Source organism: Pollicipes pollicipes, unplaced genomic scaffold (assembly GCF_011947565.3).
Source record: "Pollicipes pollicipes isolate AB1234 unplaced genomic scaffold, Ppol_2.1 Scaffold_5724;HRSCAF=6776_pilon_pilon_pilon, whole genome shotgun sequence".
NCBI classification, from domain to species: domain Eukaryota; kingdom Metazoa; phylum Arthropoda; class Thecostraca; order Pollicipedomorpha; family Pollicipedidae; genus Pollicipes; species Pollicipes pollicipes.
This window is the reverse complement of record NW_023596746.1, coordinates 39,203,140-39,221,019: the sequence shown is the minus strand read 5'-3', so window position 1 is coordinate 39,221,019 and position 17,880 is coordinate 39,203,140. Positions and strand designations below refer to the sequence as shown.

Here is a 17,880-nt window from a genome sequence, read left to right as displayed (position 1 = left end):
CTGACCATCTGGGAGGAGGTCAAACGCTCGATGGCGCCAGGTACGCCGGAGGGGCGGCGCTCCTGCCCTCGCTCGCCGGTCGCAGATGTCTCGCATGAAGATGCTAGTGAACGTTTGCTCTGGTGTTTGTCTGGCTCCGTTTCAAGGGCTTACCAGGTACGGGATTGGCTGGCTAATGCTTTCGAAGCCCATCGGGCCCTGTGCCGCCCGGCTGTCTCACGCTGTAAGGTGACCCAGTGCTAACACAGTCCAGTTTTCCTGTCCGCGGTAACGCTATTTCCAACCTAGCTAACGCTGCGTTTAACTATGTTTTTAGTTTTTCAGGCAATCTCGTCGGTATGGGGTGTGGGGAGGAAAGGGCGTAATGGCAACACTGTATTGTATGTTATTTGATCTGACTGTCTTGTATGGCGTTGTGATACCGGCGCGTCCGATGTTGACTCACACATTTGTTTATTGTACCCGTCGCAATGACATAGATGTGTCGAAAAGACAGTAGGATGTGGGGGTAAGGGAAAGATAGTAAGGAATAGGGGCTTAGACTTAGGTAAGTTAGAGTTTAGGATAAGTATGTGCGACCACGATCACCTCATCTACAGCCGCGAAGGTGGTGGGTCGAAAGGGTTCGCAAAGATACAGTTTGCCAGGTCAGAAAATGATACAATTAAAACAGGATGCATCAGATTGGCTGCGTGAGATTGTTCCGTCGTTTTCGTTACGCTGCCATCGTTGTATTATAGGTACTTTGCCTTCATCTGGGTGCCTTCGATTCCTTATCTGGGTTTGTATGAATACAGTAGCATTTCGTTGGGGTCCAAGTCTTCATTCTTCAATTGGAACCATCTGGATTCAAAACAATCTACATGCGCCAGAATTAGAATTAGAAGCTACGTGCGCTGCAAATTAGCATACTATACGGGACAAGCACACGACGAAACATTGCTTTGTTTTGTATGAAGTACTTTGTTTACTCAATGGATCGTGGAGCTACGACTACATTTAACAGCAATTACTCCGATTTGAACTGAATATCAATTAAGTGATGCTAACTGGGCTGCTGCTGAAGGTCCTGGTCGGCTGTTCAGTGAGTGGACGTTACGGCCTTTGTAAGCCGTGAAAGAGGGTGGCACTGGTTTCCATTGGCTAGTCCATGGCACTGGTTTCCACTCCACTCCATTCCACTTCCTCGCATGACCGTCTGCGGTTTGCGCGCGCTCCCGACTCTGTGTGGCGCCCGTGATTACGCTCGCTATGGGGTCAGTGGAACGCATGGTGGGCGAGGACATGACCGCTCGCTGTCATGTCCATCCTGTTGTTGGGTGTCCATTAAAAAAGATTTAAACTGCTGTTGTCATTTGGGCGCGAAATGACCGTTGCAGTCGTTGCGCCCTAAAGCATCAATAAACGACAGCTCATAGCTGTAGTGCTCGCGACGTTTTCCGATAATTGCCACGCCTGACTGTGGAATATGTGGTCGTGAAACTGAGCTCGACTATTTTGGTGCCCATTGCTATGAAATACTTCGTTTCAAATTACTAAACCAGAAGTAGTTTTGAATAATAGATAACGCGCTGAGATTGGTAAGAGGTGGTGCCTCGCAGCCAGCGATAGGCTGTTTCTCAGCTGGCGGGTGCAGTTTCCACCTCGTTTCCCTTGTCGCCTGCGATGCTCCACCCGCGCCTGAACCTTAAGCGCCGTGTCTTGCTGCAAATCCGGAGCGCCGCGGCTGGAACTCCAATGAAGAGGGATGCCTCTCCTCTAAGCCTCTGTGACTAGCTGCTAATGCATACGGATGGTCTTCTGCATAATAAACAACGGCCCAAATACATAATAAGCTTATTCAAAGGCCAGGCGGACCAAGCTGGAGCTGTTATTCGAACGCACCTGTCCAGGAATTTCAAGCGTGAAGTGCCAAATGGGTGACCGCTGCCTGAGATATGAACAGCGCTCCGCCTGAGCTGCCGAATTAGAGCGGCGGCGGCCGCGGCACTCATGGCTCCTGCGTCGGTGATTTCGCGTCTGACATTTTCAGCGTAGACCCGCCGTGCGCCGGCTTCAACTACGTCCCCTCCTGCTGTCGCCAGATTCAACTACGCCCCTCCCTTCGCCCTTCCGTCGCCGGCCTCAACTCCCCCGCCCACCGCCGGCTTCAACTGCCTTTTCCCGCCGGCCTCAACTCCCCCGCCCACCGCCGGCTCCAACTACCTCTTCCCGCCGGCCTTAACTCTCCCGTCCACCGCCGGCTTCAACTGCCTCTTCCCGCCGGCCTCAACTCCCCCGCCCACCGCCGGCTCCAACTGCCTCTTCCTGCCGGCCTCAACTCCCCTGCCCACCGCCGGCTCCAACTGCCTCTTCCCGCCGGCCTCAACTCCCCTGCCCGCCGCCGGCTCCAACTGCCTCTTCCCGCCGGCCTCAACTCCCCTGCCCGCCGCCGGCTTCAACTGCCTCTTCCCGCCGACCTCAACTCCCCTTCCCCGTCGCCCGCCTCCGCCGCCGCAGGAAATTATTATTTCCCGCGCTGGCTAAGCATAAAGGAAGTGGGAACTCTGTGTCAGGTGACGCTGGCTTTTTGGGTGTCTGGGGCATCGACTCGCGTTCTCTGCAGTCTTCCCGGGAGACGCTGGTGTTCAGCCGTGCAAATAGCGCGGCACAGCGAAAATATACTGAAGCCGTGGTGTCGGCGGGGAGTGACCTGGCTTGCGCTCGCCGTTATGGGCAGGTTTATTGTCTTTGCCCATCTCTTTGAGAGATGTCACGGAGTGCGCCACAGGCTCGACCCAAAGGTCTGGGGGATCTCACAGGAGCGTAAAACGTTCGGAAGTGGCCTAAGCGGTGGTTACGACGCTCGGCGGATTTCTTGTTTGGAACTTCTGTGCGCTGTTGTGCTTTAGCGACCTGCGGGTTATGGCATGGTGGGGCCTATCTTGCGCGTAGTAGTCTCTTAAGCCGATTGGATAGCCACAACTCGGCATTTCGATTGCATGGCATAATTAGCTCGATGTGCCCCCGTGTGGAGAGCTTCACAACGGTGCGTGTCTCACGGGGTGTGGTAAGCGGCGTAACCTTCTCAAGGAGCAGCTGGTTGTGCACACGGAGTGCCGGCCGATATAGTAATTATCAGTTTGTGAAATCGGACACGCCTTCCGTCATCTGCGTTCCAGCGTTCCGTGCAGTGTGTGGACGCCGTGTGTATGCATGGGGATGGGTGGGCGTGCGCGGCCGTTTACCGGCTGTGGTGCACGTTTTCTCACGGCCGCCGAGTCTACGTGACCCTCTCTCCAAAGCTGCGCATTGGCCTGCGGCGACGGCGGTACGTCCAGCGCCCCGCCGCCTTCCCCGCGACTGCACGCCCTCCACTGTTTGTATCGCAGTGCCTGTGGACGACCCTCTCCTGCTCCTTGTGACTTTGAATGAGCGCGATTGTTGCGGTCAGGGCGATTATCGCCGCGGTGTCGGTTGGTGACTCGTTGGTGCGATGTCGGCTGTGATGTGGTGCGATGTGTTGGTGTGACGGAGCTCTGTGCCCCAGCCGGCGGCCGGACCCCGGCGCAGGAGGCGGAGCAGCTGTCGGCCACGTGCGCCGCTGTCGGCCGCCTGCTTGCGCTGCTCGCCTCGGAGCGGGCGGCGCCGCTGGCCGCGCGCGCCGCAGAGCTGGCCGCCGCCGCCGCCCGGCACCGCACCGTCAACGCCGGCGGCTGCTTCGAGTGGGTCGACAGCATGCTGGTCAAGGTCAGTCAAGGTCACGGCCGCCATGCTGGCAGGCGTGTTGGTGTCGGGCGATCATGCCTGGTGTGCTATCCGCCGCTGGGGCGCGGACCTTGACACTGTTGGCCGTGTCGATGAGGCCTGGCGATCACGGAGCTGGCTGGGCGTCTGCGGCCGGACCGATCGCGGTCAGGGCCAATGAGAGGTGCACCAAGCCACCCACGGAGCTGGCTGGGCGTCTGCGGCCGGACTGATCACGGGGCTGGCTGGGCGTCTGCGGCCGGACCGATCACGGGGCTGGCTGGGTGTCTGCGGCCGGACCGATCGCGGAGCTGGCTGGGCGTCTGCGACCGGACCGATCACGGAGCTGGCTGGGCGTCTGCGACCGGACCGATCACGGAGCTGGCTGGGCGTCTACGGCCGGACCGATCGCGGAGCTGGCTGGGCGTCTGCGGCCGGACCGATCACGGAGCTGGCTGGGCGTCTGCGGCCGGACCGATCGCGGAGCTGGCTGGGCGTCTGCGACCGGACCGATCACGGAGCTGGCTGGGCGTCTGCGGCCGGACCGATCACGGGGCTGGCTGGGCGTCTGCGGCCGGACCGATCGCGGAGCTGGCTGGGCGTCTGCGGCCGGACCGATCGCGGTCAGGGCCAATGAGAGGTGCACCAGGCCACCCACGGGGCTGGCTGGGCGTCTGCGGCCGGACCGATCGCGGAGCTGGCTGGGCGTCTGCGGCCGGACCGATCGCGGTCAGGGCCAATGAGAGGTGCACCAAGCCACCCACGGGGCTGGCTGGGCGTCTGCGGCCGGACCGATCGCGGAGCTGGCTGGGCGTCTGCGGCCGGACCGATCACGGGGCTGGCTGGGCGTCTGCGGCCGGACCGATCACGGAGCTGGCTGGGCGTCTGCGACCGGACCGATCGCGGAGCTGGCTGGGCGTCTGCGGCCGGACTGATCGCGGAGCTGGCTGGGCGTCTGCGGCCGGACCGATCACGGAGCTGGCTGGGCGTCTGCGACCGGACCGATCGCAGTCAGGGCCAATGAGAGGTGCACCAGGCCGCCCCGTTGAGACCGCCGTAGTTTCCCCGCAGCAACGGACACTGGCTGATCGCAGCTCGTAGACTATCGTCTGGTCCTCGAAGGTCGCGCCGGCGCCGGGCACGCCGCTGCCGACTGGCGGTGGCGCCCCAGCCACCGGCCGATCACACCGGGCCGCGGGCGGCTCGTCCCGTGCCGCCCGCTCTCGTCGGCTCCGGCTCCTCCGGCTTCTCCGGCTCCTCCGCACCGCGTGGATCGCCCATTGATCCTGCGTCCACGGCGGCGGGCGCGCGGCGTTTTTGTGGTGGTGCCGGCGAGGCTGTCCCGGCTCGGGCCGGCGCTCCGCCAGTCGGCCCCGGATGGGACGTTTGTTTGCTCAGGTCATTTACCGGCGCGGCGCCGAGACCGGCGGCAGAGTCCGGTCCCGCTGACGGCGGCCCGCTGCCCTCCGGCGTGCGCTGGCGTTCGGCGTCCCTCACACCGGCACGCTCATTCGCGCGCTGCCAGTTGCATGATGTTTTTTTCTGTCCGCCGCCTGTGTTGTTATGTGTAACGTGTCATTAGGTTATTGGCGTATTTCCCAGCGGCCTGGCCACGTGGCCAGTGGTGCCGCCGCGCCGCTGCTCGTGGGCGTGGCCGGACGCCGTTGTCCGCCCATGGGCGCGCCGCTGGCACCCTCATCTGATCAGCCCCCCCCCCCCCCTTTACCACCACCCTCCCCCTCCGTATTGATGTGATGCGGAAAGTGAAAAACATGCGGCCGGCATGCCGGCCGGGGATAATTAGCGATGCGATTCATTAAGATCGTTTGGATTTTTCGCATGGACATTAAAAGATCTGTTGTATTATTTTTTTCTCTCGACGTGTCAGATGAGCAGTTCCATCTGCCTGCACCAAGGCCGTGCGTTGCGGCTCTTCACAGCCGAGTACGGGGAGGCTCCCGGTCAGCGGTGAGCGGCGGGCTCCATTTTACGTAGTCATGACACGCAGGCGCGCTCCGCGTGGCCGCAATGGTATATCTAGAGGATCTTTCTCAGAGGCGTGGCTGGTGGCCGCGAGTCCTTGCCGGCTCCTGCCGCGCCTCACGGGGACCGTCCAGCTCCCCTGGTCCGCCACCCTGCGGGGCGCCAGGTGGCGCCCCAGCTGCGGCTGGGACAGCCGGCCGCCTGGTAAACCAGTCTTGGGGCCCCGGGTGGGTAAATAACCTAATGGACTTGTCTATGTGGCAGGACGCAAATACCGGCGCGGCCGAGCCCCTCCATTTCTGAGCGGTATGGCAGTGGCCAGCGTCTGGGCGTGAGATATGTGTGCAGTGCGCGCCCGGGGGGGGGAGGGGAGGGGGGGGGGTCGTCGGGGAGCACCTGAGCCGCGGCGGCCTACCTTTGTTTCGGCTGTCGCTCAGCGGCCGGTGGAGGCAACGGTGCTCGACGGGACGGACGTGTCATTTCCTGCCGGCGGTGCCCTGGGGATGCGGCCCCACGCCGCGGCTGGGCAGAGCGACCATCTGAGGGGACAGCCGTGCTGGCGTGTTCGGCTGAAGCCCCGGCACGAGGCCTTATGCACGGACCGTGTTCGTTCAGTAGGTCAAGTGGGAGGGGGATGGGGGATATGCAAGCGCCGGGCCAGGCATGGTCGCATCGTTCGGCCTTCCCTCTGAGCCCTGACCACGCCCTTGCTGGTTGCACCTCCGGTCTAGACCAAAATTCATCCCGTGTACCTCATCTGACCGGGTCTGATGACTGCCCCGCTGACGGGCTCATTGACTCGTCCGATGGGCTCATTGACCCGCCAGTGAGAGGCCTGCACAGTGCACGTGCCTCGCCCACGCGCGGTGTAAAAGCTGTGCGAGCGCCTGAACTTTTGCTCGAACATCAGTTGTGGCTGAGCTACCTGTGATGGAAAATTACTAATTCATTTCAGCGAAACCTGAGGGAGAGCAGATGCTAGACAGACCGTTTCCTAGGCGTTTAACTTCCCTCTGGCTTATCAGCGGCCACATAATAAATGTATGGAAAGACGTTCTGTTCCGTCCGCTACATTGGTAATGTTTCCCTGCTGCCCGCGCCCCCACCGGGCACGGACAGACCGGGCACGGACAGACCAGGCACGGACAGACCGGGCACGGACGGACCGGGCACGGACAGACCGGGCACGGACAGACCGGGCACGGACAGACCGGGCACGGACAGTTCGCCGCCTCCGCTCACGGCCCGTGTGCCAGTTGGACGGACAGACCGGGCACGGACAGTTCGCCGCCTCCGCTCACGGCCCGTGCGCCAGTTGGACGTGCGGCGGGAGTTGGCGGCCCGTTTGGAATGCGTCCCACGCCGATCGACCCAGCAAGTTCCTCCGCCGCCGGCCGCCAGCATGACCCGGTGTGCTGTGCGTGGCGATCAGGAACGGCGCGAGCTGCAGGACAGCCATCAGCCAGCCGGCGCCTGAGGAGCTGCGGCGCTGATTGACGACCGTCCACTACGCACACCACTTTATGGATGGCATCGCTCTTTGTAAGCGACGCCGAGTCACGGCTATGCGTAATGTACGCCGGTTCCTGTGTCATGGATAGACTGTGCTCTGTAAAGCATGACAAGAAACTTCCTCAGAAATAACTTATGTTAGCTGGTCAGGTGGCCGGGCGTGCTGTTTACACACGGCGGTGAGCCTGCCCAGCCGACAGTGGCCTCTGCGAGGGTGGTGTGATCGGTGTGGGTGGGGATGGAGTGGGGTGGGGTGGGGGGGGGGGGGAGGCGTGTGGGCGGAGCCTGCAGCGGTCCCGGTCCCGGGAACGACCGCTGGGATCGGCATGCCTCGCGCCGACGGCTCGGACTTGGCCCCGGAGCCGGCGCGCCTGTCACAAACACGCCTCCACACGCAAGAGCCCCTGTGGCAGTAAATTGTCGAGCTGGACAGCGCTGTGCCAGCACTGTGTCTGGTAACTGGCCGCCGCCCAACACCAGTGACTAAAAAGTTATCTCTGATTAGCAGATTTCATTACAAGTGTGTTGTTTGACCTTGACCCATTTTGTTGAGATGTAAGTTGGTAATACACCTCTCTTTGGAAACAACTTTTTCGTAGGCAGGCCCTCCCCGTGGCCCATCTTTTATTGTTTGTGGTCTTGTCTTGAAAGATGCAGCCATGGGATTGTCGAGGTTTTGTTTAATAGTTTGTATCGTAAGTCGCGTTATGTAAATTATCATAGAGCTGGCGTCGTTCTATCTGCTTCGCTTCACCCTATCGAACTCTGACCTCAGTTATCATGTAGGAGTCGTGTGTTGCATTATTTACGTGTCGTTGCTTTGTACCAGTTAAAAGGCCGCTTGTTGAGGTTCACACACCCCACGCCGTTTCCACGACAAACTCTTATCTGACCCAAGCGACAGCGACCTGCGTCCATGTCCGCCCGAAATGTTCAGCATGCAGCTGGCCCCGCTCGTCACATCAGCATTTCACCTCCGGCTGGGGCGCCGGCGCATGTCCGGGTCGGGTCGGTCCAGTTGGTCCGCCGGCCCCGCAAAGGCGGCCGGCCGGCCGGCGCGCGCCGCTCGCCCGTGGAGACGATCGGCGCTGTTGTTCCGTTTGTGGTGTCGGGGGAAATCCAGTTCGGCCGGCAATTGACTGATTTATTAAAGTGTTCTCGGCGAAAGTTAGTGGCGGCTTCGTCTGCCGGACACTGTGGTGTGACGTGCCGACTGACGCAACCGTTCGGAAGACCTTGGAGGCTCAGGATGTTGTGGCTCAGATCTGTCGAATAGCACTGTGGTCGCGCTGTTTTTCGGCCGGCTTGTGCGGCTCTCAACGCTCCGGCTTTTCCGCGCATTCATTTTGAGATGGCGGCCTGCAGCGTGCCTGCCGCCATTAATTATCGTCCCTGGCGCTCCCAGTGTGTGGCTTCCGCGGCCAGAGCCCATCGCTCGACACTCCGTGTAAGTGACGCCGGGCGTGTTTTCTCTCATGGTTGATCGATTTCTCACGCGCTATTTGTCGCAGCGGTCCCGCACCGCGCCGCGTTCAGAGCCGGCTGTTGACTGCGCTGTTTGTCGCAGCGGTCCCGCGCCGCGCCGCTTTCAGAGCCGGCTGTCGACTGCGCTGTCGGCCTGTTTTCGCTGTGTTGCGGGCTGTGTTTGCCTCGTCCAGTCGTATTGCCGGTCCCAATGTTCCCCCGCCGGAGTCTCGTCCGAACGGCCACCGCGCTGTAAAAACGGCCGCTTTACGGTATGGCTTGGGCGATTGCCGCCGTCTGTTTTGCTCGGCCTGTTGCTTCGAGCAAGCAGTGCTGGGACCCCGCGGGCTGAGGAAGCAGGGATTCCAGGGCGGAGTGAGCTAGGACTCCTCGGCTGAGTGAGCTGAGCTTCCGGAGGCGGAGTGACCTGGGACCCCAAGACTAATTGTGCTGGGACCCCGAGGGTGAGTGAGCTGGGACTCAGGGGCTGAGTGAGCTGGGACTCCGTGGCTAAGTGAGCTGGGACCCCGGGGCTGTGTGAGCAATGATTTGGGGGTTGAGTGTGCAGGGACCACGGGGACTGTGTGATCTGGGACCCTGGGGGTTGACTGAGCTGGGGATCTGTGTGAGCTGGGGCTCCGGAACTAAGTGAGCTAGGGCCCCGGAGCTGTGTTGGCTGGACACGAGGAGTTGGTGTGTTAGTACGTGGAGGTCCTGTGCTGATGGTGTTCGGGGGTTGTTATATCTGGCCGCCAAGCTAGATTGCCGTAGGGCTTGGCTTGGCCAAGTCATCCGTTGTTTACGCCGCCTCTGTCGCTGCATTTGGCAAGGTTAGTGAATTGATGCTGCTGATGGCGCGCCTGTGGCCGGCAGTGACTGTGACTCCAGGTTCTGCGAGTCAGCAACCGGCTGCTGGTGTGACTGTGCGGGCCGGCGACTGGCTGCTGGTGTGACTGTGCGGGCCGGCGACTGGCTGCTGGTGTGACCGTGACCGGCAGTGACTGTGACTCCAGGCTCTGCGGGCCAGCAACCGGCTGCTGGTGTGACTGTGCGGGCCGGCGACTGGCTGCTGGTGTGACCGTGACTGGCAGTGACTGTGACTCCAGGCTCTGCGGGCCAGCGACCGGCTGCTGGTGTAACTGTGCGGGCCGGCGACTGGCTGCTGGTGTGACTGTGACCGGCGGTGACACTGACTCCAGGCTCTGCGGGCCGGCGACCGGCTGCTGGTGTGACTGTGCGGGCCGGCGACTGGCTGCTGGTGTGACTGTGACCGGCGGTGACACTGACTCCAGGCTCTGCGGGCCGGCGACCGGCTGCTGGTGTGACCGTGCGGGCCGGCGACTGGCTGTTGGTGTGACTGTGACCGGCGGTGACTGTGACTCCAGGCTCTGCGGGCCGGCGACTGGCCGTTGGTGTGACTGTGACCGGCGGTGACACTGACTCCAGGCTCTGCGGGCCGGCGACTGGCTGCTGGTGTGACTGTGACCGGCGGTGACTATGGCTTCAGGCTCTGCGGGCCGGCGACTGGCTGCCGGTGTGACTGTGACCGGCGGTGACTATGGCTTCAGGCTCTGCGGGCCGGCGACTGGCTGCTGGTGTGACTGCGGGCCGGCGACTGGCTGCTGGTGTGACTGTGACCGGCGGTGACACTGAATTCAGGCTCTGCGGGCCGGCGACTGGCTGCTGGTGTGACTGCGGGCCGGCGACCGGCTGCTGGTGTGACTGTGACCGGCGGCGACTGTGACTCCAGGCTCTGCGGGCCAGCGACCGGCTGCTGGTGTGACTGTGCGGGCCGGCGACTGGCTGCTGGTGTGACCGTGACCGGCGGTGACACTGACTCCAGGCTCTGCGGGCCAGCGACCGGCTGCTGGTGTGACTGTGACCGGCGGTGACTCTGACTCCAGGCTCTGCGGGCCGGCGACTGGCTGCTGGTGGACAACGTCAACTTCTGCCCGGCCTCGGTGCTGGACCGGCTGAATGCGCTGCTGGAGCCGGGCGGCGTGCTGGAGCTGAGCGAGCGGGGCGTGATCGATGGCCTGGTACCCACCGTCCGGCCGCACCCTCACTTCCGGCTGCTGCTGGCCATGGACCCGCGCCACGGCGAGATCTCCAGGTCAGTGAGGTGCGGGCCGGCCGGCCGCCAGCGCTCGGGTTGCACCCTTGTGGACGTCAGGAGCTGGGCCCCGCTGGAGCTGACGGACACCGCTCAACGCTAGCTGGGGTAAATATCGCCCATCTGCCGTGCGGTAACTGCGGTAGGGATAGCGGCGGCTGCGCTCAAGCTCGGCAGCAGTAGCACCATATGGGGCATGCGTTGGATTATGAACTTATACGTTCTGGTTGTTGCAAGTGTGGTAATAACCCTTTTCCCAAATATGCCCATTTCCTCTCCAAATATAGAACCAAATGAGGTCTAACTCCAGCATCGACGCGTGAATAATTGCGTCAGAAATAACGCTCTCATCTACCATGCTGTCATAATTACCGTTACGCCATCATCATCGGTACAGTTATGCCATAGCACCACGCATCACCGGCAATCATCGTCAGACGCCCTCGCTGATGAGGTCGTCCGCTGTCGTCGGCAAGAGCGGTGTGCTGCTCTGCTGATGGCGACTGGCGAGAAGCTGTGCAAAGGGTGCTACAAATAGAATCACTCAGCGTTTGATCGGATTGCAAGGCCGAGGGAGGATTGTTACGTTGCGATTAGGAACGTCATGACATCGCCGCTCTTTCCTATGGTACGGTTTTTCGGTGTATGATCTTGCCTACGCTGCATTTTGTCCTGCTCGCTTTGACCTCACTATAGCGGGCTTTATGGATCGTCATGAACGTGTGTTATGTTGAGGTCAGTAGCAATAGGTCAATAGACGGCATTGGTGCCGACTTTACGGCGCAGTACATGCCATGGTGGTATGGCGACGGGACCCGAAGGCCCACTGCACACGGGGCTGGGTCCGTCGTTTGGCGCTAGTCTGCGCTGTAGAGCGTTTTCTTTCGCAACGTGAAACGGAAAGTTGCGGAAGTTTTCTGGCCCGCCTGATCGTCACCTATTTTGAAGAAATCACACGCGCTCGCAAAGCTCTATTGTCATAAGTTTTAGGGCACTGCCTTTGATTACCTGCACAGCAATCATCGCGTTCTTACATACATATTTATCAACGTGTTTAAATGGGTGGCTACATTTCACATCACCACCTACTTAAGACAGAGTGTGTGTTGGTTGGCCCTTATCGGCTGGAGCTACAAACACACATCACTCTGATAGTTGATGTTTGTTTGGGCTCAGCGGCGCCGGCTGTGCATGCCAGTTGACTTAGTTCGCCTTTTGCGTTATAAGTGACTGAAAATACTGGCCCAACTGAGTGTTGGACGTTAAAGTTTATCGGATGTTCTTGTTTGTTCACGTTTGTGTGTATTTCTTAATCCGGCACGTGTGACGGCTAGTGTGTGTGTGTGTGGGTTTGGCAGCTCTCTTTCCAACTGTAGGCAGAGTTGTGGCGTCATACAAACTTTGATGAACGCTGAAGGAAGTTCCCAGGCTAGTGATGACATGACAATTGGAGTCTGTGCAAGCAAAAGGCGGTTTGTTAGCCGAAATTCTCGAACGACTGTTAATTGTTGCCGTATAATAACCCTGACTTCACATCATGATAGCTTCCAACCATCGAATTTATCGCGCAATACCGTCTGTATTTTGATTTAGGGGCCATCATTCATGCGGTAAATAATAGCTCCGGAAGGTTGCATCCATGCGTTGGGAATGTGCGGTAGAGCATTTGTTGGCTGCTGCCGCGCGCGCCCGGCCGCGCGCTCAGCTGCGGCGCCCCCGTGAGCGGCCGGTGCTTCCGTGGACCGCCTGTTTATGTGCGGCCACAGTCGCCTGAGCGACGGAGCTCTAGTGCCGGAGCGTCGGCACTGACGAGTGACGTGGCGAACACGGCCGTGGTGTCGGCAACGGTAGACATTCGGCGCGGCTCTCCGCCGGGCCCAGTGCCGTCACGGACTGGCAGCGCGTCGGCGGGCTCCTCGCCGCCGCCTGCCGCGCGTGCGCCGCCCCAGCGCGTCGTCTTCGAGCCGCCTCGGGAGGCGTCTCGGTCAACCGGGCGCGGCCGCGTGCCGGTGGCCGTGCGGCGGCGTCATCGGCGGCGGCGCGCCCCAACAGCCGATGCTGCGTGATGTGACGGATGGCGGGCCGGCCGGCGCGCTCTCCACCGCCCACGGCGGCGGTGCGGCCCGCCACCATCACCACCGCCGCTGCCGCCGCCGCTCCCGGGGGCCGGCTCGGTGACAGCGGCGCCCAATTAGGTGACGCCAACGGAAAACAGACCCGGCTGCCGCTCCGGCAGGCGGCCGCCGGCTGGGCCGAAGACGGCGCCACTGGCGGCGCACTATGCTAATCGGCGCTGCTTGTGTCGGGGGGCTTACCCGGGAAGCGGGCTCGGGGACCGGGGGAGCGTACCCGGGAAGCGGGCTCGGGGACCGGGGGAGGGCGTCCGGGAAGCGGGCTCGGGGACCGGGGGAGGGCACCCGGGAAGCGGGCTCGGGGACCGGGGGAGCGTACCCGGGAAGCGGGCTCGGGGACCGGGGGAGGGCGTCCGGGAAGCGGGCTCGGGGACCGGGGGAGGGCACCCGGGAAGCGGGCTCGGGGACCGGGGGAGGGCGCCCGGGAAGCGGGCTCGGGGACCGGGGGAGCGTACCCGGGAAGCGGGCTCGGGGACCGGGGGAGCGTACCCGGGAAGCGGGCTCGGGGACCGGGGGAGCGTACCCGGGAAGCGGGCTCGGGGACCGGGGGAGCGTACCCGGGAAGCGGGCTCGGGGACCGGGGGAGGGCGCCCGGGAAGCGGGCTCGGGGACCGGGGGAGGGCATGGCCCGCTGTGGCGACCCGCCGGCTTCAAGCGCTTAGTCGTGTGTGGCGACGGAAGGAGGTGCATCGCATACGTTGCCGATGCGGAAATTACACAGAGCGGGTCAGATGTTTCTTTTCAAGGCAAGTCTATGCACTATGTGTTAGGACCGGATTGATTGGTATGCCATTAGCTGATTTTGTTATGGTTCTCACTGAAATGATGGCCGCCCTCGGTGCCCTTTGCGGCACAAAGCGCTTTATCCCATTTATATGTATTCGTATTCATTCCTTGACATTCATTGGCTGTGTAAATGTTGCAAAGAGGAGTGAACGATGTACTGCCTGTGTACTTCGAAAATGCATTCCAGGCTTCCAGAGTGGGCAGCATTGGAATTTGAATCCGTGCTAAGCCGAGCCGGTGTGTTTATGGCGCAAAAACACCAACTGGTCCTAACTGTACATGCGATTGTTCTGCTTTGTTCGCTCAACCATTCATTTCAAGCATTGCCTGCGCTCTTCCGGCGTCAAGTACAAGCCGAATGATTGTCCACAGTCACAGAAAGGCAAAGGCTAAGCTGCGTTTGACGCGGTTTTGTTTGAACACCTTGTAGTTCGCCTGACCGCCAGCCTGCATCAGCAGACGCCAACAACGCCGTGTGACGTCCCGCCGGCCGTTTGTCGTTGTGGCGCTGCTCGTCTGACCTCTCTCTCCTCTCGCCCTGGTGACCGTGTCACCGCGGGTCTTACCTCTCCCACCTCCAACCCTGGTGACCGTGTTAGCGCTCGTCTGACCTCTCCCACCTCCAACCCTGGTGACCGTCTCACCGCTCATCTGACCTCTCCCACCTCCAAGCCTGGTGGCCGTTTCACCGCTCATCTGACCTCTCCCACCTCCATCCCTGGTGACCGCCTCACCGCCCGTCTGACCTCTCCCACCTCCAACCCTGGTGACCGTCTCACCGCTCATCTGACCTCTCCCACCTCCATCCCTGGTGACCGTCTCACCGCTCGTGTGACCTCTCCCACCTCCATCCCTGGTGACCGCCTCACCGCCCGTCTGACCTCTCCCACCTCCAAGCCTGGTGACCGTCTCACCGCTCATCTGACCTCTCCCACCTCCATCCCTGGTGACCGCCTCACCGCCCGTCTGACCTCTCCCACCTCCAACCTGGTGACCGTCTCACCGCTCATCTGACCTCTCCCACCTCCAAGCCTGGTGGCCGTTTCACCGCTCATCTGTCCTCTCCCACCTCCATCCCTGGTGACCGTCTCACCGCTCGTGTGACCTCTCCCACCTCCATCCCTGGTGACCGTCTCACCGCTCGTCTGACCTCTCCCACCTCCAAGCCTGGTGACCGTCTCACCGCTCATCTGACCTCTCCCACCTCCATCCCTGGTGACCGCCTCACCGCCCGTCTGACCTCTCCCACCTCCAAGCCTGGTGACCGTCTCACCGCTCATCTGACCTCTCCCACCTCCATCCCTGGTGACCGTCTCACCGCCCGTCTGATCCTTGCCACCCTCTCCCTGGTGGCCGTCTCGTCGCCCGTCTGACCTGTCCTATGTTCTGCCCTGGTGACCGTCTCGTCGCCCGTCTGACCTGTCCCATGTTCTGCTCTGGTGACCGTCTCGTCGCCCGTCTGACCTCTCCTACCTCCATCCCTGGTGACCGTCTCACCGCCCGTCTGATCCTTGCCACCCTCTCCCTGGTGGCCGTCTCGTCGCCCGTCTGACCTGTCCTATGTTCTGCCCTGGTGACCGTCTCGTCGCCCGTCTGACCTGTCCCATGTTCTGCTCTGGTGACCGTCTCGTCGCCCGTCTGACCTCTCCCACCTCTCGTAGGGCGATGCGGAACCGCGGCGTCGAGATCTACATGCTGGGCCCGGAGGAGGGCGGCGGGCTGAGTGAGCTGGACCTGGCGGCGCTGCTGGCGCGCTGCCACCTGACAGAACCAAGGCTGCAGGCCACGCTCGGCCGGCTCCACGCCGCCGTCCGAATGGAGACGGCCGGTGAGTGACGATGCCGACGCCAGAGACGCGCCGGGGAGCTTTGGCAGGGCAGGCGGGCAGCGCGACAGCTGTCGGACCCGATGGCCCATCCAAATAACTCCTAATGCACTTAAGCGATGGCTTCACGGATTTGCGCTGACGTTTGGCTGACGCCTAAATGCTTGTCCGACCGAAGTATGAATCGCTTTGGTCAGCATTTGTGATAGCAGATCTGTAGACGGTGAGCCCCGGTACTGGACGCGCGAGGGCTGGGGCGTGGCGGGGGCGCCGTGGCAGAGCTGAGTTAGAGTTACGATCCCCCGGCGGGGCGAAGTTGTTCCGTTCGCCCCGTCGTCACACTCAGGCGGAATGCCGCGCCGCGCGCCATTATTTCGTCGGCGTTATCGCCGCTGTCGGTTCGGATGGCGCGCGCTGTGTGACGTGTCATTGATCCCGCCCCGGCGCCGGCGCCCGAAGCCGCGAGGCCTCCGGCCGAGGCTTCGCCTGGCCGAGGCCGCCGCACGGGCTGTCGGCGACCGCACCTGGCCGCCTGACGGACGACTGGTCCGCCTCTCCGGCGGCTGTGTCAGCTGACGTGCACGCCTTCAGCAGTGGCGGGGACTCACTTATTGGAAAGTGGCTCGCTGTGGCTGGGCGTCGCAGCCGCTGGTGTCGATTGTCGCGATGGCGGGGGGCATGGTCCGGTGCTACTCTGACAGTCTGCTGCTGGCTCACCTCTGGCCATGTGTAGTCGGTTCGTCAGCTGTCGTCCTTGGCTGTTCCACCCAGCGTCTGTTGTAGCGCTGCCACTCATCTGTCCGTGGCACGTCCAGCTCTTACCGTCTTCGGTTGTTCCACCTCCGACTGCATGTAGCCGACCGTCTGTAGCTGATCCACCTCTGACCTGTACCTGGTCCGCCTCCGACCGTTGGTGCCTAGTCCACCTCACCGTCTGTACCTGGTTCACGCCTGACCGTCCCTGGTCCACCTATGACTCTGTACCTGGTCCACCCCTGACCTGTGCCTGGTTCACAGCTGACCGTCTGTACCTGTCCCACCCCTGGCCGTCTATGCATGGTCTGTCCAACCCAACCTTGGACCGCCTCCAGCTGGTCCACCTGGTCTTACCTCCCCCGGCTGGTCCAGCTCCGAGCGTCGCTGGCTGTTCTTTCCGGCGGCCTCTGCATCTCTGACCTCCTCCGGCTGGTCCAGCTCCGAGCGTCGGTGGCTGCTCTTCCGGCGGCCTCTGCACCTCTGACCTCCTCCGGCTGGTCCAGCTCCGAGCGTCGCTGGCTGTTCTTCGGGCGGCCTCCGCACCTCTGACCTCCTCCGGCTGGTCCAGCTCCGAGCGTCGCTGGCTGTTCTTCCGGCGGCCTCTGCACCTCTGACCTCCTCCGGCTGGTCCAGCTTCGAGCGTCGCTGGCTGTTCTTCGGGCGGCCTCTGCACCTCTGACCTCCTCCGGCTGGTCCAGCTCTGAGTGTCGGTGGCTGTTCTTCGGGCGGCCTCTGCACCTCTGACCTCCTCCGGCTGGTCCAGCTCCGAGCGTCGGTGGCTGTTCTTCCGGCGGCCTGTCACCCAGATCCGTAGCCCCGAGCCTTGAATGCTGTCCGGACACCGCGACAGCCGGTATAATTACCCCGTCAGGGAGCGCCGGCCGGTTCGGCAGGCCGGCCTTCAGTCGCTGCGCCGCGGTCGGTGTGGTGATGACGGTCCGTCGGCAGCGGCCTGTCCGGCCGGCCATCTGCGACGCTCCCTGACTGCTCGGCACAGGGACCAGCGGCCATCTGCGGCGCTCCCTGACTGCTCAGCGCAGGGACCAGCGGCCATCTGTGGCGCCCCCTGACTGCTCGGCGCAGGGGCTAGCGGCCATCTGTGGCGCCCTCTGACTGCTCGACGCAGGGGCTAGCGGCCATCTGTGGCGCCCTCTGACTGCTCGGCCTGACTGCTCGGCGCAGGGACCAGCGGCCATCTGCGGCGCTCCCTGACTGCTCAGCGCAGGGACCAGCGGCCATCTGTGGCGCCCCCTGACTGCTCGGCGCAGGGGCTAGCGGCCATCTGTGGCGCCCTCTGACTGCTCGGCCTGACTGCTCGGCGCAGGGACCAGCGGCCATCTGCGACGCTCCCTGACTGCTCGGCGCAGGGACCAGCGGCCATCTGCGGCGCCCCCTGACTGCTCGGCGCAGGGACCAGCGGCCATCTGCGGCGCCCCCTGACTGCTCGGCGCAGGGACCAGCGGCCATCTGCGGCGCCCCCTGACTGCTCGACGCAGAGACCAGCGGCGTCTGGGTGCCAGCGGCGCTGACTTGCCTGGACTTGCAATGTGGGTGAAATGGCGAGCGGAGCTACTAAGTGCTGC

General features: G+C 62.5%; 1 protein-coding gene across 1 annotated transcript in view; it reads left to right on the top strand.

The window, feature by feature from the left end:
- The window catches only part of LOC119103027 (midasin-like), a 21,410-nt gene extending 3,815 nt beyond the window's left edge, over positions 1 to 17,595 (top strand). Inside the window, exons 6-10 of the mRNA XM_037226477.1 lie at positions 9,699 to 9,725; positions 10,590 to 10,646; positions 10,677 to 10,798; positions 15,378 to 15,439; positions 17,480 to 17,595. Of these exons, the coding sequence (XP_037082372.1) occupies positions 9,699 to 9,725; positions 10,590 to 10,646; positions 10,677 to 10,798; positions 15,378 to 15,439; positions 17,480 to 17,595 (384 nt within the window). The remainder of the gene's footprint in view (positions 1 to 9,698; positions 9,726 to 10,589; positions 10,647 to 10,676; positions 10,799 to 15,377; positions 15,440 to 17,479) is intronic.
- Positions 17,596 to 17,880: the final 285 nt, after the last annotated feature.